Here is a 27,032-nt window from a genome sequence, read left to right on the forward strand (position 1 = left end):
TAACAGTTTAACTTATTCTTAACAGCTGATAAGTTTGAAAAGTACTTTCACAGAAGAATTGGTATTTCATAAGAAAGTAATTGGAAGCATCTCAAGGACTGACATGATAGGTATAAACAGTTTAGTAGTATAGAAAAATGAAGTCATGAATTCACAATCTAGGAAAATTTATAATTAGAAGAATCCACAAATTACAACAACAAAAAAAAGGAAAGAAAAAGCTTGGCAACAGAAGCTAAGTAGAGAACAACTGAAGAGTATTCATGAAGAGGCAGATCATTATGAAGGAGTGGTGATACTAAATTTCCTATTCTTACAGGTCTTGAGAAAGCACAAAAAAGGGGCTTTATTTGGTAAGCTTTGCAAGAAAGGCAGAAGGTTAAAAAGTGTTCTAGAATGAAGAACAGAAATAAGGTGTTTTAGAGGAGAAAAACTTTCAGAACAGCATTAAAGCAGGAGGAGGCATACAAAGACTACAGGTGGCTATTTAGGCTTGAACTAGATTTCCTTTGAGATTTCTACTAACAGTTTTGCCACAAGATACATTGTAATCATTAAAAAAACAGCAACCTGATTTCAAGGTTTATAGTCTGTAATACAAGTATTTACTTTATAAAGCAAAACCTTTATGTAAATACCAAGAACAAATCATCACACCAGAGAGCCTAAAGTATGGGCACTTAATGAATCATATGCTGTCTTTAAGTCTTGTCCTGCAGCACAATCTTTGCAACTGTTTCCCCTTTTTATAAAAACTGCAAGTACACAAATCCTACAGTTGAAAGCCTGTTTTAAATCATTTGTTAGTGTTACAGTTAAAAACTGAAACACCAGCAGCTGTCATGGTAAATAAAGCAGCTTAGGTCTGATTTCCTAAGCTGACCTAGAAAGATCCTTGCATCCTATTATAGTTCAGGCCAACTTCCATGGCCACTGGCCATAGTGGGGCTGTAACCCCAACTTTAATACACAATTCATAAACTTTATGATACTGATTGTGAACAATCTAGACAGAAATAACCATGTTTTTCTTAATTAACAGACAATCTGAAGACTCAGCTTTTCAAAACTTGTGCTTCTGTCACATGACATAGCAGTGTTGCTTTTTCTTCTCCCATTGATCTTTTTGTGTGCAGAGATTCAGTCACTACAATAGAAAAGATACACCCCATGCAGGCTTATGAGAAGTTACTAGAAAACAAGGAACTGAGTTTATATTCTAAGTGGTTCTGATTCTTCAGCTACAAATACTGCATCACCAATAGTCACTTACAAAGCAGATGTTTGGCTCAAAAATGATGTACAAAGCTTTGCATGAAAACTCCAATATACTAAAGCAGAAGTTTACTCAGTTTGCTCTCAGCAACATCAGACTTCCATGCTACCACAGATCTTAATGCTGTTTTTATTCATATCATTTCCTTCCACCCCCTTCTTCAGTTCGTTTAGTCACTTTCTATAATACTAGAGCTACAGTCAACTCTTCCTTCCTCCCAGAAAAAGCCCGAGAAAGCTGCATCAAATCAAGACATTTCTAGATGTGCAGTATTCTGTAGCAGCCTAACAAGCCCACTGGCATACGTGTCTCTTCTGTTGCCTCCGTTAGTGATACTGCAATGCAAAGAATTCAGGAATCAATTTAGTGTAGCTAAATTGACCAAGTGTAAGGAGGAACTGGCTGAACTCCCTCCCCTGGGTAGGTACACAAGATACTTGCTCCAGAAGTCTGCTGCAGGTTCTCACTATGTATCTACAATAGCTAGCTTCTATCCCAGATCATTTTTTCCTAGGTTATGCTGGCTGAGATACTACAAAAATGCATGTAGCTATCTGCTATTGTATCTACCTGATGACAGAACTATGGCAAATCAAATTCTAGATTTCCATGCCCATTCTGTAGGAGTTATAGTACTAGATTATCTTAAAAAAAAAAGGGGGGGGGTAATTGTGCATTTACTTGATAGCTATCAAACAAATGTTATTTCATTTACCTTTTAGACATGAGTAATATTCAGTTTAAAGCAGAATTAGCATGTTTAATTAGTAACAAACTAACAAAATGAAAGATATTTAAGGCTTTTTTTTTTTTTTTTTAAGAAACACTGCTATGGAAGAGGGACATACAGAAGTAGCTACTAGTAAAAAAAAAAAAAAAGAAAAGAAAAGAAAAGCTCTTCTCTTAAACACTAAAGTTACACTTTGCTACCCTCTCTGCCAGTGAATGTTTTGCAAAAGGGCATGTTCTTACTATTAAAAAAACAAACAAACAAACAAACAACCCCCCCCACACACACACTGCATCAGGAGGCTCTTATCTTCCTACTCATGCAGAAGAGGAAGCAAAACTAAGCAACCCTTTCCATGAAACCCGGAAGTATTTAGTCCTGTAAGTTTAAATTAGAAACAAAACAATTTTGACATGATAGATTTATATTTAAGTTTTACTTGTATTAAAAATAGGAAATAACACTCCTTGTAACAATTCAGTGTTCATAATGACACAATGAGAAGTAACTATTGCAAAGTGGTTCAGATAACAGTTGTCTTTAATGCATGATCATTTAAACTTGCAGACATGGATCTTCTGTAAATTAACCTCTTCACAGGCATTTAATAGGAACAATGATACAATTAAACATGTCTACCTCCAGAACAGAACACTTAGATTTCTTATGTATAAAGCTCAAATACCAAAAATATAAAAATCCTAAAGTAATTTGAAATACATGAGAAGAAAAAGTGCCATGGCGGAAGTTTAATGTTTGTAACTGGAGTAGGTTGTTACAACACTTTGAAGGATCAGGTATACTTTTAGGCACTGTTTTGAAGTCTTATTTGCCTGAATTACACAGTAGGACTTGAGATACCCCAAAACAATTTGTACAAGATAAATTTAAGGCAACCAAGTGCAAAAGCTCAGTGTGTATTTGATATACGTAAACAGAACATTTCATAGTCAGAGCTGTGCAACTTATAAGTCAATAGTATGGACAAAGGCCAAAACCATTCTGCCTAGAGACACAAATGCAAAGTGTACTTGCACTAATGAAGCCAAAAGTTACAAATACTTGGAAATAAAAGTATTCTAACACAGACATTACACTGCCTTGCTAAATGAGCATCAGCTGCTTCCCCCATCCCAACATGCAGTTTCCAGTAAGTTTGTTCCATATAGTTACTGCAACAGCCAGAGCTCCAATGTTAAAACAGAATGTACAACACCAGATAAGGAATGTGAATGTACAGATATTGGACCTTTAAAAAAATACAGTACCTAGGATTCCCCATTTTAGCCAGTTTTCAGCATATTGCATAGCAGTAAACTCATCTGCTACCTAAAAACGTTGCTGTTCACCCAACATGGAATTCCTCCTCAATTCTTCTTTCAGTTTTCTTTCATACTGTACAGTGGGTCCACAAGTTTATTGTGCACATGCATTAAACCTTGGAGGGAAAGCAACAATGCCAGCTTTACATTAGTTATAACACTTTCAACAAGCTTTTTTCTATCCACATTTTTATTCATGGAGTTTACTTCAAGTACACATTTCAAACAGTTCAGTGAAAAGTAGACTGGCTATTCAAAGTATTTTAAGAACAAAAGTAATTAAGTTAGATAGCATTATTCCTGCATCACTCAAATACTAACACTTTCAGCATAAACTGATCAGGGATACAAAAAACATCTCAGAATCCCAGCCTGATAGCAGACTAGTCAGAGAATGGATTTTGAGTATTTCCAAATGAATTCAGTGCATGATAGAAGTTCATCTCTCTCCTCTTTGCATTAAGGTAAAAGCAAGGTAAAAATTCCCTTACTCCATAACTTGTAATAAAAGTCAGATTTATTCATAATGATGTTTACAGCATTCTAGCATTGTGATGTTACTATCTTTGTGATTAATGCTATACTTGCAGTCATAGAGAAAAGAAAATAACTAAGGATCTCTAGACTACTAATGCAGATTCAGAACTTTAGTTCAACTGTTTTGTATCTTAGCAGATTTATTATTTTGATCATATACAAGTCACTATAGTTTAAACAGGAGAGTATTTTTCAATGAAGTATTTTAATTTTTGAGAGTGCTGAGGAGAAGAGATCAAGAAGGTGCAGCATTCTTAAAGCTGATTTAGTAAAAATGTTACCTACATCTCTGTATGGCATTTAGTCATTTTGTTTTTAACTTCATTCCATCTTAACGGCTAATACTAGTAACTAATCCATGCTTGGTAATCTACAAATTAAGTGTTCAGTCTAGCACCCGGGATTAACTTCTACAATTACACAAATGTAAGTAATATGCAGTATTAAAATATTACAGAGATTTTCTTAGAAACCCTGAAATTCAAGTTTGGCAGTAGGGCACATTCCAAAGACTATTTACAGCCAAGAATACACATAATGCATCATGTGGCAAACTTACTGTCACTGTAGCAATAATTAAATTTGAATATTTAACTGTATAATCTGAGGTTATTACTTTAAGTGAGCACACCATGCAGCATCTGTTCCCAATTTGTATATAGTTATTTAAAAATGTAGATACTATTCCTTTTTCCATCAAGTAATACATTTAGCCATACTGAAAAGCCAACAGCTAAAACAGGCTGAAGGAGGACTTAGCTTCAGATTTTTGCCTTCAAATTTTCCTTTTTGCACAACATAATAATACTATTGAAGAGGAACTTCTCAGATTTCATGAAGCATAAGTATTGTGTTGATATACAAGGGAAAGTAAGTCAGTAGTGTTTCTGGGGAGTTTAGTAAGTGGGAAAATAAGCAGACATTTGACAGGAGTCATTTGATGCAGGGGGAAAAAGATAACTGTAGCCACTATTTAAATTAGAACCCATGTTATGAACTTCAAAGCATTCCATTTCCTGCTAGTCTCATTTTCTTCTCTTAGAAAAACACCATTCCCCACTTTCTTCCTAGAGGCATCAAAAATGCTTATAAGTACTGCCACTGCCATATTTACTGAAGAATATTTAAATCCTACTGGTCTAAGTGTGTTTCAAGAATAGAGTAAGAAGAACAGAGAGGAACCAGATCTCTTGGTTGATGGAGGCCAAAAAAATAGTAACACTCTATTTTAAAGGAAAAGACTTGCTACTTATTCAAGTATTCTTTAAATAAGTGTACTGCATATACATGCATATACTTTCAGAGAAGCATGCCCACGTGTGGAAAAAGCTTTCAGCATTAATTCTTCTCTTCAAACTAATCAATAAATTCAAAACCAATTAGTTTGGCCTCACTCTCCAAAGTGGTAAATAGAAGTTACCTTTCCCCTTCCATTAAGGGGGTTTAAGTAGACTTGGTAATTTCAGCTTTTTACTAAGTTTTCCAGAAAGTTATAGGTAAGCAGAGAGGAGTAAAAGTTATTCTAGCTATCAGCCAGTATGATGGTTTATTATCTAACAGTATTTGAAATTTCATATAGTATCTTTATTCTTTTAAATAGTGAGAAATTGTAGTAATTAACTACCAAAATTAGCAATCCTTAAGACCTACCTAGCATCTTAAATCTAACCTGAAGATCAACATTAAAGAATTCCAGATTTGACCATTGATTTCTCTTAAATCTTAAAATTAAAAATATTTAAATTGATTTATAAGCGAGGAAAACTTAGCCTATTTAAAGTAAATAATTTTCCAAAAAACTATTTCTCAGTATATGTCATAGGATAATTAAATATGGTGTGAAAGAACAGCATACATTCACATACTGTAGCCTTTGAATTTTTTAGAGCAATGTTGAATATCAATGTCACGGCTAGTAATTCTACATTAGTATGTTTAATCTCTTGCAAACACAGTTTGTTTGTATGAATATCATAGAAGGTTTATGATTCATCCAAGTAGTCTAGCTACAAGTCTAAACTTGTTAAAGTTTAGCTTTGAAAACAGCAGTAAGTAGTATCCAGTAGTGTGATGCAGGTGAAGACTATCCCTCCCCAATACCCAAACAGGATACTTAAAAACTCCAAAATTAAACATTACCTACAAGTGTATCACACTGAAAGTCTAATTAGTGTCAGATTTTGCAGTCTAATGCACCTATGGACACCAGTGATAAAATACTAAGAATAATTTCGCAAACAGTTTAGATCTCTGATCTCAATAATAGGAAAATTACTGGAGTGAGACTGTTGTGATGTAAACAGAATTTTTCTCTTTTCACCTATATTAGCACAGCAAATGCAGCTCCACTGCCTCAGTGGAGCAAGACTAAGTAGGATTTCTCAATGACTATCAAAAATTCAAAGTTATCTTAAATTTACTTAAATATATATACTGCAAATATGAAAAGCAAAGTAAGTGTGCTATGTATTAAAAGCCAATATAGACTGTTGTGCAAAAAGCACCGTACACAAGACGTCCTCAACTGACTTGAAAGTCTGCATCACACATCAAGTTTACTAGACAATGTTTTACAAGACACCAAATTGCCAGTAATAACAAAACAAGTCATAAAAAAAATATCATGGAATATATCATGGTTAAGAGCTGTATCTTTTTTAAGTAAAACTCTCCGCAGTGTGTTTAAAACCAGTATTCTAGGCACAGACTGCTGATGTTTTTTTTAAACATGCAGTTGAAGATTACTCAACTACAATTTCAAAGTGGGAGCAAGGGAAGGATCTTAGTCAAAGGAGATGTCAGGAATATTGACTGACATACTCTGACCTCATACGTAAGGAACAAGATACCTCTTAGCATTGTTCCACTCAAGATAGAAGTTAACATTTCACACATTAAATACAGATTATACATTAGCTAACCTAACGTGCTCGAAAGCCCAGACTTAATTTTAGTTTATTTTTCAAATACGAGTAACTGTTCTGATTCAGTGCTCACCTTTAAAGTACTTTACAGTTTTAACTCTTAGTTCTAAAGTAGCATCTTCATCGCATACAAAGATAGTGCGAGGGTGCTGCTGGAAAGCAGAAACTGTCCACATATGATTGACCCCTTCTTCAATTGCTTTGTACAATGCAAAAGCTTTATGTGCACCAGTTATAAGAATCATCACCTGCAAAAGAAAGGCCTCTCTTTATTTTCAATCTCAGTATTGAAACCAGCTATGGTCTTGAAAACAGACACATGCAACTAAAACTAAATGAGTTCTTACTTCTCTAGCATCCATCACTGTACCCACACCAACTGTTAGCGCCATAGTTGGTACTTTAGATAAGTCTCCATCAAAGTATTTAGCATTTGCCAAAATGGTGTCCATTGCTAAAGTCTTTAATCTTGTTCTTGAAGACAAACTTGATCCTGGTTCATTGAATGCAATGTGGCCATCTGGACCAATGCCTTTTCAAAGTTAAAAAAAAGTAAATCATTCCAGAGCTACAAGTCAGATATCTTCAGACATTTTAAAATAAAAGTTTTAGGATTAATTCTTTCTTTACAATCCCACTCTCAATAAAATGCACTAAAAACCTACTTCAGAGTAAGTTGTTGTTAGAAACTGGACACCAAACATTGTTTTGATACTCATACTGATTCTCTGTTAGTCACAGAACTTTCTTATCCTATATTGGAGAATAAATTCTTTTAGCAAATTTCTAGAAATAGGGACTACAGATTCAGTGCACTTGCTTAAACCTTAACTGATCACAATATTTTGTCTTACCTCCAACAAACAGATCAATTCCCCCAGCTTCTTCAATTTTCTTTTCAAATGCATCACATTCTGCCTGTAAGTCTGGAGCATTTCCATCAAGGATATGAGCATTATTTGGATCTATGTCAATATGTTTAAAGAAGTTATTCCACATATAAGAATGATAACTCTCTGGATGATTTCTGGGAAGTCCTGCAACCATTTAAAGTGATGTTAACATACTGCAAGATTTATTTAACCAACCTTAATCATTCTAGTCTACTTGTAACAAACATGGCATGGAGGACAAAGCTTGTTTTAAAACAATCTATGAAATTAAAACAGAACTTGAAACAACACTGATGAGTTTCTCCTAATTGGTTTAATGTAGTCAATTTGCATAAATATCACAAAGGAGGTAAAATCGTTGAAAGAAATAAAGTGACAATACTGTGTGGCAAAGTACTTCCTGCGAGTATTTCAGTTATTTACAAGCAGTGAATTTATCCCAGAATCTATCTGGACTAGTTAATAACTCTTCGCATATTATTAGAATAATTAAGACAATACACGCTCAGATTATCCAGTGCACTAATGTAAAAGCACAAACATAAAGGACAAAATCAAAGTCTAGTATCTAAGAATGCTTAACAATTTTCATGAAGAAAGTTTCAGTGTATCATTCTCAAAAAATTAACACCACAGCTTACCTACATATTCATCCATATTGAAAGTCTTTACATATTTGAAAGAGAGATCTCCATTCTTGTGATATTCTATCAGCTTCTTGTAGCATCCCAAAGGCGTACTCCCTATTGAATAAAGTTTTTCTACTATGCTATATATCCACAAAACATTTTCAGAGTGTATTTAAATCTCTTCAAAGTCAGTTTTTGCTACAATGCTTTTCAACAGAATTAAAACAAAACTATCATTTCTCATCTATCATTATCACAACTTCTTTTAAAACAGGAATTTTATATTTAAATTAGAAGTATGTTGGATAATGTCTAATAACATTAGAAAAATGTTTATTACCAAAAAATATAACTATTTTGCATGTTCATATAGAAACACTGTCTGTTAGCAGTAATGCAAATGCATTTCTCATTTTCGTAAAATTTATTTTTTTAGTAAAAACAATTACATAAGTTTTTTTACAAGAAAAACAAATTACAAGAAAACTTGCCTGTTGGTAGACCAAGTGTGAAATATCTTCCTTGACTTGGCTTGAACTGGATAATACGATTACAGATGTATTTTGCTGCCCATTCACTAGCCTGATCATAATCTTCAAGGATTACTAGTCGCATTATGGCGGTGAGAGACTTGCACAAAGATAAAATAAACTTAAACCTGGAGAAAACGTTAAAAGGTTAAAATAAGCACCATATGAATACTTATATAATCCTTTTAAGCAAGAGGAGCTAAACAATCACTTTTTGTACTGATGAAGCATAGCACTAAATAAAAAGGGATATTTTACTAGTGTAAATATATTGTCAATATACAATCAAAAAACATCTACAGAGTTTAAGCAATAAATACCAGCCACAAGTTACTTATCCAAATTCATACATAAAATTAAAGCAATCTGTGGGGAAAAGTTCGACCAGGAAGAGAACAAAACACATTTTGAATTTTGATCTTCTAAGTAACTTTTTTTTTTGTACAAGAGAACATCTTGTGCTTGAAACACAAACAAACAATATAAATTAGATTTTTTTTTAATGACCAGTTGCTTCTCTAAAATTTAGAGAACAAGGCCTGGAATAACCCTGTATGTCTATTTTCCAAACATGTAATTGAAGTATTCAATTCCTTTCAGTCCCATCCAAATACCACAACAATGCTTCAGGTAAATCTATTGCTCTGCAAAAGCCTTAAAATAGAGGTATTTAAATCCTTTAAAAATCATGGGAAAAAATAAGGCATAAGGTTTCACTTTTTCATTCCAACAGAGCTTTAGACAGAAGCCTGAGACATTCATTCTTCAGAGTTTTTAATTCTGAATATCTACAAGACATGCCTGACTACTAAAGTATATGACTCTTTCTTGCATTTAAGTGAGGTAATTTTCCATGAGGCTCTGCTCAGGATCAGCTCTTAACAGAAAGACTGAAGATCTTTAGTCAGGTTGCAAGGCACTCAGCCCCTGCTTTTCACGATAGCATGCTTGGCACTAGTCAGAGGTGGAGTATAGCTGCCCTTAGACTTTACATGAACCTAAGTTTCAAACCCAGACGATAGCACACACAGATATCCTTAGCTGACCTGAGAAACCAGTTTTAGAAGAAACAAAGTTACACTACAATACCATCTAACAGATCAGCATCTGCTCCACACACTAAACAAGGTAGGGAGCGACCATCACCTTCTGCTTGCTCCGCTGCTTCTGTTCCATTCCCAGGACTGTAAAACAGTCACAGGTCACACTCACCTCTGTAGAAGCAATGCTATGCTACTGGTACTAAAAACTTAACACCCTCGCTTTAACCCAGAGATCGAAGCAGTCACTACAAGTAGACCCTGCCGCTTCAAGGCAGCCCCATAAAGCCTCGAGGAATTTCCCCAAAGAAAACGGCAATGCTCTCTAGGGAAGAGGGGGAGAGGGGGACTTAGGAGGAGGGATTTGTACAACCGTGACTTCTCGGGTGGAGACGTCTTCAGGTGGCGAGTCCCCTGCGGCCTCGGAGGAGGAGGCGACGCCGGGCCGGGCCGCGCCACCGCCCTCGCTTCGCCCCACCGCGGCGGGCCAGGAGCCGCTGCCGCGGGCCTTTCGCGCCCGCCCTCCCCCGCGCACGGAAGGGAGCAGAACTGAGCCCCCGCCCCGCCCCGGTCGCCGCTCACCCCCGGGGAGCCGGCGGCGGCGAGGGGCCGCGGCCCACCCGAGCGCGCTGCCGCCGCGGAACCGCCGCGGAACCGCCGCCCGCTGCCCGCGCCGCGGCACCCGGAAGCGGCCGGCGAGCACCGGAAATAGCCTCGGCGGGGGGGGGTTCACGCACGCGCGGCGCAGCGGCCGTTAAAAGCGGCCGTTGGTGGCGTTTGGGTGCTGTGTGGTGGGGGTGGTTTTGTGGTGGTTGGGGGGTTTTCTTGGAGGAAAGCAGCGTATTCTGGCGCCTGGGAAACTACTGGCGGTGTGGGGGCGGCCAGAGGCTGCAGCTTGCGCTTACACTTACCTCGCAGTAGGGCTGTTGGTCGAGGTCTTTCCTTCAAGGCTGTGCTTCTGGTGAAGGAAGAGTTGGGGAAGGCAGTGGGCCTCTGCTGAGCAATTAAGGTTTTGATGTGAGAAGCTACTCTTCTAAACTTAGGTATATGTTTTAAGCTACTACAAAAGAGACTGCCTTCAGTTATTGTAAAAAAGAAAAAAAATCAACTTTCTCATTCTGTGCTTTCTTTAAAGATGGTCAAGCAATATTACATATTAAGCCAGGCTGTATTCTGGTGCAGTAGGTTTTAGTGGTTGAAAAAGGGGCTAATGCTCTTAAAGGGAACTACTTTAAAAATGAGTATAGAAGTTGCAAAAAGTGAGAGCAAGCTATATTTGAATATGTATATGCATGTCATAGGGCTCAGTCAGAACTTACCATGTGAGGAGACCAGGGTAGATCTATTACTGGAAAGTACTGGAGAGTATAGTTGAAGACCAATGTGAGGGAAGTTAATAAGAATTAAAAAAAATTCTCAGAAATAAGAAGTTAGAAGAATATATATTTTAATAATCTGATGCTAGAGCTACAGCAAGGTGATTTAGAAAAAAGATTGAGAATTGCTTTGCTATGAGCATAAAAGAATTCATGTGCAAACTCGTGGGAAGAATAAATCTTGCCAGAGTCTTTTGGGCTCAGTAGAAAATAAACTTATTCCTACTTTAAAAGCTGTGTTTTAACTTCCTCAATTTAACTATCAAATAGCAGCAACTTGCTTCCATTTTGATTTAGGTGAAGTCTATTCTTTCTATAAAGGCTTTTTTAAATTTTTTTTATTTTTATTTTTTTTAGAAGAAGAAGTTTGACCAGGTAGCAATGAATATTGTCTCTTGCATCATTTCTTGAGTGACACTCTGAGCCTCTGCTTCTCTCTCGCTCTTTGTGTGGTACCAAGAACATTTCAGAGCATGCTGTTGTGAAGGCCATGATTTTCAGCTCCTATATAACAACCTAATTTCTGCCCCTGGTTTTCTCCTTCCTGCCCATACAGGCTCTGTGCTTCTCCCTGGCATTTCTTGTCTGTCCAAACTTTAAGGTAATCCATTTCTGCATCTAGCAGACAAGTTAACACATAGCTGCCTTTGGTATTCCTGCCTAGACACCTATACGTCTGAAAATTACATTTCAGAGTGATAGGGGAGATCCTTTCCTTCTGCTGGTAATCACTATTTTCAGAAATGTATGCTTCATATAAGAGGTTACTTGGTTATATTGTGATGGTGAAATATCTGTATAACTGTTTCCCTTTTCATGAGCTTAGTGCTATTCTGTTAAGATTGTGTCTTCACTCAGCATCCTTAGGGTTGCCTGGTTGTACGTGACGGTGCCTTGCAGTGCTCCTGAAAGTAACAATAGTGGACCTCGCTATTTTCTCAGATTCTTTCTCTGTGCTTTAGTCTCAAAACAGTGCTTTGTTTCTGATGATTATTCCTCTAGCATATACTTGCTGCCTGCCCATGGAGTTGACAAGAAGAGAACAGAGCACACTGGAATGGATGGTACACCAAGAGCAGCCACTTGTGTTAACTCAGTTTCCTTGGGCAGAATGGCAGAACAGTTTAATTCATTTTTCAGGCTTCTTTTATTTCCAAGGCTATTCCTAATCCTGTTTATATGTATGATTAGACCAGCTGGCGTTGTTTATCACTGTACAAGTAGAGATGCTGCAGGAATCTTAGCTCTTTCATACAATTCTTCTAGTTTCCACAACAGTAAATTTCACTAAATTCAGCATTTTGATCAATCAGAAATAGTGAAAAATTAGCTTAAAGTTCCAGTAGTAGGCTCCCCTGTACTGCATGTTCTCTAGGATGTTAGAGAATATGCAATATACTGTTTCCTGTGCTGTCTGGACATTTTGCACTTTCCCCTGCTTCTAAATTCTGAACAACCTTCTATGTCTGTTATCTGTTAGCATGTCTTGGCAACAGGACATAGACATAGACAAATTCCCCATCTTCTGTGAGTTTATTCAACTCTATTTTTCCTTGTTAGTACGCTAATGCATAGCATACGCTTTTTCCCAGTCTTCAGGATTTCCTTTCTAATAACATGTTTGTATTAATAGTAAATATAGGGCACTACGCACTGAATGTTACTGCAAATAATTAGGCAAAGCCATAATTCCTTACTAGGTTTTAGACCCTGGGTTATGTTATTAGAGATTTCTTAAAATTTCATAGTCATGGTATTTAAAATCCCGGTGCTTTTTTGCTGCTTTTTAAACACAGTCCTTTTTTGATATATTTTTCTGCTCTTAATGGACTTTTCTCTCAGTATTGTATGATTTACTCATCTGCTGGGTTTAAGTGATTTATTCAACATGTTGATCTGATTTTTGTACATCTGCTGTGATCAGGTGGTTTTTGTATTTTTTTAAACTTGTAGCTTTATGGATGTCTGGATATTCAAATGACTGGGAATTTAAACTGGATGTGCTTCAGTAGTAATCAAGCTGTATAAGGTTTTACCTGAGGAGAGCCCCCTAAACTTAGAAGGGTGAATCCAATCTTTTAACGAAATAGTTTTCCCTTCAGGTATTGATGTGGTAATCTCCATTTTGGTTTGAGGAACAAAGGATTCTGTCCCAACATTGGCACCTAAAAAGTAAAATGACTCAACCTAAGCATTTGTAATAACATTTAACCATACAGCTCAGAACACAGTCCTGTCTTTCTTACTCATCAAGCAAAGCAAGCAGCTGCCCATTCATGATCCGGTTGTGTCCCTCACCTTTCATTTTTAATGCTAGCCTTGGTAGAACTAAGACAGTAAGTGGCTGTGTTGCAGATACCCAGATGGCAAAATATTCCCAACTACAGGAACACTTGTGTTTCACTAGGGACAGTACAACCTTGCACAAAAACTTGGATCTACTCAGGCCACAGTGGACTTAGGAGTTTCAGTAGAATTTGCCTAAAATTTAAGTTCCACAGAGAATTGCTTAATGGCCTGATGCCTTCTCTTCAAATTAACTGTTTAGTTTCAACAAAACTGTGTTAGCCCTTAATGCTTAACCAGCGCTGGGAAGAACGTGCAGAGAGCTGTGAAGCTGGTTTCTGTAGTAAACATAGTAAAAAGGTTTGTGAGACAAATTAGCAATGAAGTTCAATGTAGTAAATTAACACACAGCAAAGACTCTAAGGAAAAGCAAAAAAGATTGCAAAGTTTATTGTCAGGGAAGGGATTAAAAGTAGAAGTTGACAGAAAAGCAGTGATGAAAAGATGGGGGGGAAGGGGGAAGCCCATGACTTCTCTTACTGAAATTAAACTCTGCAGTGTACTAGGCAGATGGTGAATGCGGATACAAAATAACATAGGAACTGAAACCCTTTAAAGGGCAATAACTATAGGGCAAAAAATTGCAGAGGAAACACATATTTTAAAATCTGTAGACCTCCTAAATAACATCAAGAGAAGCAGAAGATACACCTGGGACTCTGTTTTAGGTCACAAACCCAGTAAGTTTCCATTTTTATGTGACTAAACTAACTTGACCTGACTTCCAAACGTGAGTTTGAAGGGACTGAATTTACTTGGAAACCTTGGTTACTGCTTGCAAAGACTGAAGATAGTTTCTGATGCTTATGTGTCCCTATACTTGTCATGATTTTATTCAGAGCTTCCTTTACGCTAGACCTCATCACATTCCTACTAGCTGGAGTGTATATAGCACACAACAGCTTTTGCTTTTATGCAGCAGTCCAGTTCAATCAATTTTCCAGTAAGGTAGGAAACATCAGATTCATTGATACTAGGAATATTCCATCAGAGACAGAAAATGAAGTATCTAGCTATTTAGCACTGTCTTCATTTTCATAAGTAAGGCTTTGACTCAGTTTGTGAAGGAACATGCAACAAATAAGTAGCCAGTGCTTTTGTTTCTAATTCGTTTTTCTTCTAAGCCATGTATTGGTGTTTTCTGTGGGTATTCTGATCTGATAAAATTTGTATCAAAATAGACAATTATGATTGAGTGTCAGCTGATTCTGAATGAAAAAGTTACCACAGAACAAACAATAAATGTGTGTTGGGGGGGAGCATAGCATAAGTATCACACCATCAACTTGTCATCTCCTGGCTGGTAAATTCTTCAGTGTGGTTAAGCAGGGATTCAGTGCTAGTTTGCTACTTGGTACTTTTAAACCATGCAAAAACAGATGATGTTGGTCCTGATTGTTTTCTAGTGTGTGTCTGATGTGCCAATGTATTTCTCCGCAGGCATCTACTAAGGAAACCAACGGGCAGAGCTGCCTGTTATCTTTCATCGGGTTATTGCGCTCACGTAGTTACTGATGTATCAGTTGCCTGGTTGGTGTAAGGGCATAAATCTGTGGCTGGCCGTACCCCTGTAGCATGGGATGTTTGGAACCTGACTTTTCAGTGGATCCCAGGGACAGGATGAGAGGCAATGGGGACAAACCAAAACACAGGAAACTCTATCTGAACATAAGGAAAAGCTCCTTTACTGTAAGGGTGACTGAGCACTAGAATACACTGCCCAGAGAGGGTGCATAGTTGAGGAGATGTTCTCCAGCTCTTCTCTCTGTCCTTCCCTCACCTCTCACTTCTCTCCTAATCTGTTTCACCTCTGGGCTGAATGTGTGAATGAGCTCTTACAGTAAGAGCATAACTGGGCTGAAATATATACGATAAGTAGTCAATCTGACTGGTCTGGTGTCATGTTGACTGGACTTGTTTCTGAAGGTAAAGATAAGAGGTACAAAACAAGCTGGAGATGAAAGATCTTTCTGTACTTTAAGCAGTCTCATGGTGAGCTGCTCTTTTTTTTCCCCCTTGCAAAGAGTCTCTATTTGATCTAATATTTCATGGATGTTTTATAAGACAAGAAAACTGATTGTGAGGCCTTTTGCAAGGGGTACTGTGATAGCTATTTAGAAGGAGCAAGAATGGATGCCAAGGAGTTTGGGTATGGATATTTGCTTAGAGTGTTCTGACTTTTCTGTCCAGATAGACATCCTGATCAAAGCATAGATGGGCTGATTTCGCACCATCTGCAGACCTAGGCTTCTAGAATGCATTTGGTTGGGTGACTGGAAGAATAAGACATTTGTAGCTGATGTTCTAATTAATTTTAAGCATCTATTTCAAAAAAATGTGAATAGCCTGGATGTGGAAGTTTACATGTAGATGAATTGCACCCCAGGTGACGATGCTTTAAAACTTGGCTAGCACTCATCACTTCAGATTTCTACCTAAATAGACTTTCAGTATTTTCTAAATGTGTAATAGGAAAATCCATACTCTGATCATCTTTTCTCAGGAAATCACTATGCTGGCACTAATAACATATTTATGGTCTTGTGTCGCTACATACTGTCCCACATCTTCAGGGTCTGGACAGACTGTTTTTTATTATCAGTAGATTCCGCAGTTTTATAGAGACAGTTGAGTCTAGGTAACACAGCCTTTTATTCTTGGCCTACTATGAGCTACTTATATAGTTTTGGCAGAAAGGTATAATGTCCAAAGTAATTATGCTATTAATGTTATTATTAAGATCTATGATTTTTTAATGTTGCTAATGAATACTTCCTGATTTTAAAAGAAAAACAACAGATTTAATGTGTTAACATTTGGTCCATTTCACAGTTTGCAGAACTCACAGGCTGGATCCTAGTGACTTTCATTTCAAAACATTTTTTCAAAAGTTACTATAAACAAATGTATTTTGCTTTACGAAAAGTTGATAAAGGTGGATATTATGGCTGCATCTGTTCTAGTAAATTCAGGCATGTACCCAGCCCTGGTACACAATCATCTGTGTTTCTAAGCTGTTAAAATGTTCCTTGATGTGAATTTGATCTGTTACAAATAACACTCTTCCTAGATAATTCAGACATGGTCCAGTAGTCAGAATTTTACCTGAACCTTCCCATTCACGCTTCTAGAAGAGGGCATTTTGGCATGCTCAAAATCCTCTAGTGCTGTCCCAGCAGGCCTCATCACCTCTATTTGTGTTTCCCATGCAATATGTGATGTTGTGTTGTGCACTCCTGTGAGGATGGAATGTAACGCTCCTCTTCTACCCTTCCAGGAGGGATGCAGAAAGTCCCTGAGATCTGCGGGGTCAGGCACAAGTGTATGGAGGGTATGTTCAGTGCTATCCCATTCCAACTGAGCTGCGCATAAGACAATGGACAGCTTGTTTCTGTGGCCAGTGCTTTTACTACCTTATAGGTAGACAGTCCATCGTGTGTCAGTCAGCTGGGTGCTTGGACATGTCCCTGGGTATATTAAATCTATGAGCACAGAGAGAGTCTGAGGGTCCCTAGTGCTAATGAAAATGTAATCTTTTGATACAGTTCAGGAACCGTAGTTTAAAATTATGCCTCTGTCTTTATTGAACAAGGCTTTTGAAGCGTTATTCTTTGCCTTTTTGAGGTAAAGGCTCCCCCCCCCCCTTAAAATAGCGCTATTTTAACAGACTAGTTGCGTGTGAAATGCATGTTAATTTTCAGCTGTCGCAGGACGAGCAGCTCGGGCGTGTGCGGCGGGGTCGCGGGAGCTGCGCCGCGCCGCGCCGGCAGGTGGCAGCATGGTGCTGCGGCCGGGGCGCCGCGGGGCCCGGCGCAGCAGCGGGGCCCGGAGGGAAGAGGCGGGGAGCCTTCCTCCCTGCCCCTCTGCGGGTGCGTGAGCGCTGAGCCGCGGCAGCCAGGGCTTGCGCTTCAGCAAGGAGAAGTAGCCTTACCCGTTATTAGAACAGCTCACCTAATTGGAAAAGGTTGACGCACCTTGGGCATTTCGGGCTTGAGAACTGGATGTAGTGTGCTTGTTTCTTTCTCTTTCTTTCTTTCTTTTTCTTTTTTAACTTTCTTAGTATCTTCATTACTAATGTGAATAGGTATTAATTGGAAAAACCTTCTCAGTTTTCAGTGATGTATAGTTCTATGAACTTTACATGATAAAGCTATGATCTCCATAGTACTCTCTTTTCAAACTGCCGATTTCTCCTGCAGACCATTTCTGCTTTTGCTATGTCTTTGTTCTCTTCTTAAACTCTGAATTCAGTGTTTCAAATGAAGCAAACCATTGGTTCATTAACTACTTAACATTTAACACCTTGTATTTGTTAAATTCTTACTGGTTTATTTCATGACATCAGTAGCTGGCACGAAGCAGAATCCTAATCAATTTTAAGCTGCTTTTCATTTTTTTTCTTATTTATAGAAAATAAATATACAGTAAAATGGAATTCATACACTGTATTTTCCAGATGATTTTTTCCCAATATATAGTACTTTATTTCTGGAAACACTAGTGATATTCTTTATCATATCAATTTAGTGAGGCTACATTAGGGTGGAGCTTGAGCAGAAGTTATTTGTGTGTAGTTTTCAGAACATGCTGCAAACTACTGATGACTCTTTATCTGTTCTGACTTAATATTCTTTAGTTATCATTTTAGCCAGAGGTTTTGTGAAACCACTTAACACTAAAAAGTTGTAACACTCATTGTGAAGTATAGCTTAGAAAATTATTATCTTGAAGTCCCGTTGCTGGAGCTTGGTTACTAGCTCATTATTTCCCAAAAAGGAAGATAATGGAAATGTAAATATTCTCACCATCCTGTATCTTTGTGGGCAGATTTCAAAATAGCCTCCTACATTTTTGATGCAACCACAGGTAAAAGGTAACACATATATTTGTCATGGAGTAGAAATAGCAGGTTACAATTTTATTCTTATATATCTCATATGAAGATGAAACAAAACCAAAAGAAAACCGCAGACATGCTGAACTTCTAGTGCATAGAAGTAAGGGGTTCTCTATAGTTACTTGGACTTGGAATTTTCTAAATAGTACACCACTAAATATCCTAAATACGGGACTAGTCCACTGTGTCCTTCTGTCTCAAAGATGACCAGAACTTTCTAAGCTTCATCCAGCTGAGGTGTCAGATCCATTCTGATATTCAGTCTTTATCTTTCATTTCTGACTTTCGACGAGCCTGCTGGTGTTCTTATTCTTCCTGTGTTGCAACAAACTCACTGGACACTTTTCCCTAGGTTTCTTGCCCCAGCTGGAAACCTAAGGAGACAGAGTAGGCTTAAACAAAGTCTGCTTCTCCTGAGAGATTTTTTTTTTAATCCCCGCAGACACTAGTGACTGCCTGTCCCCAGAGGATAAGCTGTTGTCAGCTGATAATACCATTTGTGGTTGTGTACAAATGCACTTCTTGACTTCTTGTAGTTCTAGAAATGAAACAGCAGATTTCCAAGTGAGCTCGGATTATAAAGTCTTTTCTGTCTTCCTAAAGCATAACTACTTTTTTTTTTTTTTTTTTCCTCCTGTGGGTACCAGGGGATCCAGTTGCTTAGCTGGGGTAGTTTCCACACAGCTGGGACTGGTCCAACCTCCATCAGACTATGGCACTAAATGGTACTGATCATTCTCATCAATTTGTTGGTCTTATTTTGAACTTTGAAAGATACAGACTGTTGCAATGTTAAATATTCCCCAAATAAATTTATTTATGTGTCATAAACTACTTTGATCTGTTGTTTTTAAGAGTGGTCATCTGATGAAAGATGGAATCAGGATCAGTATTTGAACTTGAGTAAATCTCAGTGAAATATCTTCCATTAGAATAAATAGAAATAGCTCATTATTTTAATTGACTCATTTGATTTTAATTACTGTCTCAGGCTAAAGGAGTGGTGGTCAGCAGGCAGAGAAGTGGAAAGACCTGAGGACATAATTGTTCCTGACTCTCTAATATGGTATCCCATCCATTAATGTCCTCACAAAGCCAGGTATTGTAAACACAACTCTTTTTGGGGAATCTAAAAATATATGGAATGTAACCCATTTACTTTAAAGCCTGTAAAATCTATCCATTCTACAGGTAGGATAATACTGGCTCAAAAAGAATATGAAAAATTTTGCATGTCTTAATTCACCTCAAGGATAGTGCAATCTGGGAAGGGAAAAAAGTTGGCAGTTGACAGGATTTTTGGCTTCAAATGCTGCTTTTATTGGACACTCAGGGAGGCTTGGACCTGTGCCATGATCTGGCTCACGTAGGTAGTGCAGAAAGGCTCCACCAGTTCTGCCTCTCCTCGCATCTCCTAGGAGCATAGAAAGGCAAATCACATAGTAACAGCAAAAGCAGGAGTAGGAAAATGCTTAGATTGGCTACTGTTCATTAAGCATTTAGCACCTGGAATTGTACCCGCAACTTGACGAAATGAGTACATGTCTCCCTGTGGGCATGATATAAGGGTGACACAGGCATGGCCAGTCACCTAAGCAGGGGGTTAGAAAGCATATTCCTCACCACATGTGGACTAATATGTTGCTGGTCTTTGGTTAAGACTGGATTGCAAGATAGAGCTTTATAGAATATACAAATACGCATAATCAGCATTTCAGTCTTGAAGATCGTGCTTATTCCCACTCCTTTTATAGCTTTATCATTCTTGATATCCTCCTTTGGCAGGGAGAATAGCTGTCTTGAACTATGCAGACAACTGAAGGTTGTTTCAGCAAGTATTTCAGCAGTACTTCAAATCCCCTGAGAAACTAATCTCTGTTTCTGGTGGTGTCAGACTGCTTATTGGCAATTTAGCCTGCTTAAATCATTCAGATTGTTTTTATTCTGTATGGGCAATGTTTATGGCAGTATCCTGCCTCATTTGATTTTTCTGGTGTTGGAGATGTGAATGTTTTGCTTGGTAGTGGAAACGTGTGCTTTATGCTGAAGGTTTGCTGATGTTTGGTGGAGTAATTGGTAGTGCAGGGGGAAGTATTTCATCAGTCTGCTCTAGCACTCCCCGGATAATGCAGAAAACAGGCTGCATGTGTAGCTTTCTCTGAAGGGGAAGGGGTACCTTGAGATGATAGAGGACATACTCTGGGAGTGGGATAATCTGCAGGTTTGTATTTTTGCAGCTGGAAGAATGTTCAGATCCCAAGCCTGACTTATACTGTGTACAAAGCTGTGCTAAAACTCGCTTTGCAGTGTTGATACAGCTCTCACCTTAAGAGCAAGCAGAATTTTTAAACTTTAGCTTGGAAGAACTGGAGACTGCGCTGGTGACCATAGGATTGTGAATAGGAGACAAGGCGGGGCAGGCTCAGATCTGATCTTTACATGAGGTAGGCCTACCTGTGTGGATTCCTTTGAGTAGTCTATTCATTATTTTCCTCTTTTCACCTATGCAAAACTGGGATTTGTATCAAAAAGGATGTATGTTTGTGTGAAAGATAATACAAAACTTGCATAAGCATATTTTCTACTATGTACTTTAAAATTCAATATGTTAAAGGAGAAAAATCAGACAGTATGATGCATCTTTTATTAGCCTTATTACTAGTATGACTGTCCTGCTATAATAGCAGAAATACAGTGATTCTAATTGCTAATTGTCACATGTCTACCTCTCTGCTTTACATACCTATGGTAAGGTTCCCAGCACAGGAAAATAATAATAAAAAAAAATCATACTGACTTTCGTATGTGATTCCAAAAGGCAAATGAAAGTAGGAAGTACTCTGGATGTGAAAGAGGGTTGCAAAGCATCATTTTGGGCTGTTGATCTGATTTATGGCTGCAATTATTGGAACTTGCACATGGTGTATAGGGCAGTTTGCAGTCTGAAATTCAGTCTCGTGCCTTTGTTGCTACAACTGACATATGTTTCAGTAACTTGCAGCCAATGTACCCCATGAGTTTCTGTAATTGCTCTTGGCAACTGACACAGCCAGATTTATGTCTAGGAGTAGATGCTCCTGCTGATTTCAATTTATACAAGGCATGAATCCACAAACAAGTCACTTCAGAAACCACAAATGGATGGAAGGAGTCAGCTTGGGTCTGATTCTTTGATGTATACTGCAAAAAATGTCATGGACTTTTTTGCATACATATGGCCACTCTTGCTTAATAAAGGCTTTCTCTGTTATTTCTGGGGATAAATCATCTCTCTGATGGAAAAGATGGGGCAGTTGCCTCCATCCTTTCAGCTGTTTTACCAAATGTTTCAAAAAAAAAAAAAAAAAAAAAAAAAAAGCACCCACAACACTGAATTCCTTTTCTCCTCACAAAACTGTCTGCAGTAGCCCATACAAATAGATGCACCACATGTAGTCCAAAATCCCCATGCTATTTCAGAACATAGGAACTAGACCTTTCACACAAGATTTTCCTCTGCCATTCCATCTATTGCTACTGGCTTGCTGTTCAGAACTCTGGCTCTTAATGCCTTTGCCTCATCTCTAGCTATTCCACAGCTTATGATCAAATCGCAATTTCTAGGAGTTTCCAGGAGAACAGGTGGTTTGCAAGACTGTAATTCCTAAGTTGGGTGCCTGGAAGGGGTAAGCTGGACCTGTGCTGTTTAAAACAGCCTTCACTTGTCCCTTTGGTTAACCTAGACCATATGCTTTATATATATTTTATATATATATATATATATATATATATATATAAATTAAACATATATATACTTATATATATATATATAACAATTGTATTAAACTTGTTACGTTTACAGAGCAGGGGATGTCTGGCAAACTCCATGTTTGAATATCATGAAGTCCTTAAAAGGCTTCCAAAAGCAGTTGAACTAACCAATGGAAGAAGTATCCATCTGAGGCTGCTTAATGCAAAGAAAAAATGTTTAATGTGTTCCTTGTTGGGGAAGTATCACCAATTTTTCTGTTCTCCTGCTTATGCCTGCTAGTAGCCACTGTCCTTACTGGACTCCCCAAGATAAAATGCTGAGCTAGACTGAACTTTAGTTTAAGTCTGTATATCTATTCCTGGCTTGCAAACATATCTACAGATTGGGATCATTCCACCCAGCAGATGCTAGCTGAGAAGAACATGCTATTGGTGAATGCCATCAGAAAACAACATAAGCTGGAAACTTAAAGAAAAGGTGAAGGACCCTAAGAGAAAAGTGAAGATAGGCTTGCAGGAGATGACCACTGGAGAGAGTAGGCTATAAAGGGTAGAGACTAGAGAGTAGACCAATAGTCCTGCTGCCTCCAGAACCTACAGCACATCAGGTATGGGCTGCAGGGTTGGGTATCACATCTGTGCATGATGATCCAAAAGAAAGTTTGTGTCAGTGTTTAGCACAGTGGACTCAGGTTTTCAGCCATGCACATGTTTTATTTGCAAAGTCTAATCTGTCCAAGTTCCACTGTGCTCATTGTACTAAGCTACTGTCTGTCCTGTACTCATCCAGTGTGTTTTCCAAAGAAAGGTTGCCTGGCCTCCTCATTGTGCCTTTGTTTCTCACAACCAGCCATAATTATCCTCATCAAAGCACAGATGTAATGTTTTCCTTTTTCCTTTCCACAGGAGATACCACCAAGCTTATCCTCTCTCCAGATCTGTAGAGCAACTGGTCTGCATGACCATATTGCTTTGTAGGGCAAAGCACAACAAACCATGACTGTCCCTCACCTTGGTTGGATGGAGACTCTTGCTGAGGGAGTTCTGTCTGAATCTGGGGCTCCTCACTTGAGTCCCAACCCTGGCACACTGGAAAGAGATGTATTTTGGGCAAGTAACAACTAAATCATTGCATACTTCACCCTAAGGTCCCTCAATCATTCTGAAAAGTACTGAGCTTGCTTGAAGCACTTGGTTGTTCCTGCATGTCACCCAAGTTGGTCCAGGGAGCAGAGGGAGGAGCTAAAGTGTGTGCAAACCCACACATCTTACCTGGAACTTACTTTAAACTCCTCCAGGGCAAGGAGGAAACAAAGAAATATTAGGTCATGCTATTTAAGTTCAAAATTTTAATTTAGATAGTAAGTGTAAAGCAAAAATCTGATTCAGAGGAAATCTTGTCAAAATGTTTATAATCTACATTTTTAAACCCACATTTTGCTTTTGCAGCAGGACCATTTAGAATTCATATGCAGTGAAATAGAAAACCTGAGAAATTGTTGTTGTTGTTGTTGTTTTTCTTTAGGCTTAATTATTGGTGTCTGAGAAAAAATGTATTTTTTTCTTTGTAATGAATACATGATATTTATAAAAATTGCCTATGTCTCTGCGTCTCATTTTTCTGATTTCCTAATTCTGGCAGCTAGTTACTAAAAGATACTCTACTAAAGGCCATACTGTCCTCTGTGGCGTCATACTAGGAGAGTGCTGTTTCCTGGCAGGTACGTGGGAGACACTTTTGGAGATGTTCTCTTCAAAATCTTTAATTTTCTTTCTTTTCCACTTACACCATTTCCCCCTTCCTTTCTGTGTAGCTCTTCATCTGGGGAGATGCTATACTGTGCAATTTATATATCATTCTAGAGGCCCCTTCTGGGCCTGCTTAGTATTTTTTTTTTTTTTTTTTTTTTTTTTTTTTTTTGAAAACAAGTATTGTTTTCAAGTGAGACACTGCTATCATATCTTTAGGATTCTGAAGACTTTCATAGAACACATGGCTTTGTGTACGTGAGTAAAATGTTCTTTGGCATCAGATGGGCCATTTACTAAGGTGTAAGGAACTAGGATTGAAGAGGTTTGCCCTGCCATCTGTCATGCTGTCATTTTCAATAAATGCTATGTCACTGAGATGTCACTACAGCACAGACATTGGCTGGAAGTGGGATGCAAGCATTGTCCTAGGAAGGTATTTCTGATTTTTTTAAAAAAGTGTGATATTTAAAACAAAGAGAATGTTTCCTTTCACAGTTGTAGGAGAGAAAAATGGCCAGCACCGAGAACTTCTGTGGAAGCTACATATTGGCCAATAAGCAACTAGAAATCTTGAGCCAGTTGCAGAGCTTACAATATTTCCATGTATGTGACCCGTGACAGAAGCTGAGTAGTCCTTAGAGGTTATCAGCATATTGACAGATATTTGGGTGTTTACATATGCTCCTACCTGTGAATGCCATAGTCTAGTGAAAACAGTCTCATAATCATGTATCACTGTTTCTGCTGCTTTACAGGTAGGTGGCCAGAGAGTTCAAGATACTCTGTTGCAGGAGGGTTTACCCTTAAAGGAACTTATTCAAAATCCTTGAAGCTATGGATCAGTTTGTGCCAGTGCTTTCTTCAGCATGTGTTAGAGAAGCAGCAGAAATTCCAAGAGTGGCTCTATGTTTGTATGTGTTTATGAACCCTGGAAAACTGGCAAGATTACAGCAAAGAAAACAAGAGGAAACTGCAGGCCGTTCCTCTTAAACTCATGTGGACGTAAATGACCTGGGCAAGGCGGTTCAGGGTTTCCATGAAGATTTGACCTGATGTGCCTGAGTTGGAATTCAAGTAAAGTATATATTTTGAGGTGATCTCACAGCAATATTCTGTGCTTCTTTATACAACTGGGCAAAATTACACTAGCATTGCCATAGCTAATCACTTTGTAGTGAGCCTCTAAAGGAATTTTTTGTGCTTTTGCTCTACTTTTTAATGCCAATCAAGAGTCCATCAGCAATGCAAGCACACAGACACACATGTTCAGCAAACTGGGCACTTGGGAGACTTAACTTGAGAATGATGACTTTCTGGCTTACAAACAAATTTAGCCAGAAAATGAACACCAAGGAATGAGAAAATATTGTGGTCTGTGATTCTCAGGAACCTGAACAAGAATAGCAGAGGTTGTCTGGGTTGTTCTTGTGAGTTTAGATGTCTGTATTCCCTGTAAATGCTTTTTCTGTCCATGTTTTTTGTATGATCTCTTTGTGCAAACTCGATATATGAAAGGTATGCATCTTTCTCTACGAATACTTTTTTAGTCCGCTGTTTTCTGCTAGTGCTAGCTTATATAACTTGCAGTATGATGAGAATCCCTTGAGATATCAGCAACCCAACCATGAAATCCAAAATCTTTTGACCATTTTTCAAGGAAGCGCTTGTTTTCTTCCTGTGCTATTGTATCATACTGTCCTTTCCCCTCTGTTTGATTTCATTGAAACTATTCAGTCATAAGAACAAACACATAATGTATCTGATAAAGTATTTTTATAGTCATTGATAAAAATGATGGAATTGTTGACAATTCTGCTACTGTCTCTGCCACTTACCTCATGTTTCGTACCAAGACAAGTTTGGATCTCTTTGACCTGGATGGGATATTCTGGAAAATGTGGGAATCTGATGGTACTGTTAGGCTTTCTTGTCCAAAAATGCAAAGTATTGAATAGCACACTGTAGCATATGACTAACAGGAGGCAAGTGACTTGCGTTCTACCATATTTTACCTCCAGGTACAAAACACAGCCAGGTCAGGGTTTCAGTTTTCTTCATTTTATTTTATTTTATTTTTGGAGAAAATAGAGGAAGTAGTTCTGGGTTTTTAGTTTTGTTTTCAGGAACTATCCAGGGCTTGAATAGGCTAGAAGTGGATGTGGTATCACAAGGCTGTTTACTCCATTACCCAGCTTCAGATATAGCTGTAATATTCCTGACTGACTCTTGCCTAAACTATTCTTTAAAAACTTTGCTGATGAGTATTTGGTAGTCTCCTCTAATGCTCAGTTGTCTTTACTGCTGAAAAGTCTGTTCTGATGTCTAACCTATATTTCACTTTCCGTAATTTGATACAGTTACTTTTGTTCCTTCTACAAAGGTCATGGTAACAAGGATTTCTTTTGTCTTTGTAGAAGCATTTCATGTGTTTGAAGACCACTGTCATGTCTCCTCTCAATTCTCCCTTCTCTAGAGAAAAAAGACTTTATGACAAGTTTCTTTCTTCTTGTTTCTGTGCCTACTCTGTGTGAAGAAGATCAGCCTTCTTATTCCTCTGACTAGCTGCATGTTGAGAATATTAAGCACAGTTCTCGCCTGTTCTGCTCCATATTCATTGGGTAGAACTTCCTGAGTGGACTCAAGACCCAACTAACAGAGGCAGTGTAGCTACTGAAATGTCTGCAAAATCCTAGGAGGAGAAAGTAGGGAAGTACAGGTTTTGAATTTAGAATTCAATTTAATGCCTAAGAAAGAGTTGTATGTGAGGTGAAAATAAGTCAGTGGGACATCTCTCAGGGTGGTAACTTCTTCCTCAGCACTAAAACAGTTATTTCTCCCATCCTTTATTATTTTTTTTAAGAACCATTCTCCTGTTTTTTTGCAACATTTCTGAGAAATCAAGTATGCTTAAGGTAGAAAAAGTTACAGCTATAAAAAGTTATTTGCAAATCTTGTTATAAAAATAAGAGAAAAAATCTGCTCTTGACCTTGTGATGAAAAACTACAATGTTTTTAGTTCCTCTCAGGCTG

General features: G+C 38.0%; 1 protein-coding gene across 2 annotated transcripts; it reads right to left on the minus strand.

The window, feature by feature from the left end:
* Positions 1–2,423: 2,423 nt before the first annotated feature.
* GNPDA2 (glucosamine-6-phosphate deaminase 2) lies at positions 2,424–10,398 on the minus strand. 2 transcript variants are annotated; one of them, XM_062575510.1, is made up of 7 exons: positions 10,255–10,398; positions 8,803–8,969; positions 8,324–8,425; positions 7,644–7,826; positions 7,137–7,321; positions 6,863–7,037; positions 2,424–3,444 (listed from the first exon to the last, which is right to left on the minus strand). In XM_062575510.1, exons 2-7 carry the CDS (start codon positions 8,924–8,926, stop codon positions 3,386–3,388), a joined length of 828 nt encoding a protein of 275 aa, XP_062431494.1. In that variant the 5' UTR covers positions 8,927–8,969; positions 10,255–10,398; the 3' UTR covers positions 2,424–3,385. The 2 variants fall into 2 exon arrangements, with proteins under 2 accessions (XP_062431494.1, XP_062431495.1); XM_062575511.1 differs by lacking the exon at positions 8,324–8,425.
* Positions 10,399–27,032: the final 16,634 nt, after the last annotated feature.

Source organism: Rhea pennata, chromosome 4 (assembly GCF_028389875.1).
Source record: "Rhea pennata isolate bPtePen1 chromosome 4, bPtePen1.pri, whole genome shotgun sequence".
In the NCBI taxonomy this organism is placed as follows: Eukaryota; Metazoa; Chordata; class Aves; order Rheiformes; family Rheidae; genus Rhea; species Rhea pennata.

Bases quoted from the DNA above. Each gene is read 5' to 3' on its own strand.
- GNPDA2 (XM_062575510.1), bottom strand. From the start codon at position 8,926: ATGCGACTAGTAATCCTTGAAGATTATGATCAGGCTAGTGAATGGGCA. The intron at 7,038-7,136 runs GTAAGAACTCAT...TTTCTTTTGCAG, and splicing joins CAGTGATGGATGCTAGAGAA to GTGATGATTCTTATAACTGG. The intron at 3,445-6,862 runs GTGAGCACTGAA...TTTCCCTCCAAG, and splicing joins AACTGTAAAGTACTTTAAAG to GTTTAATGCATGTGCACAAT.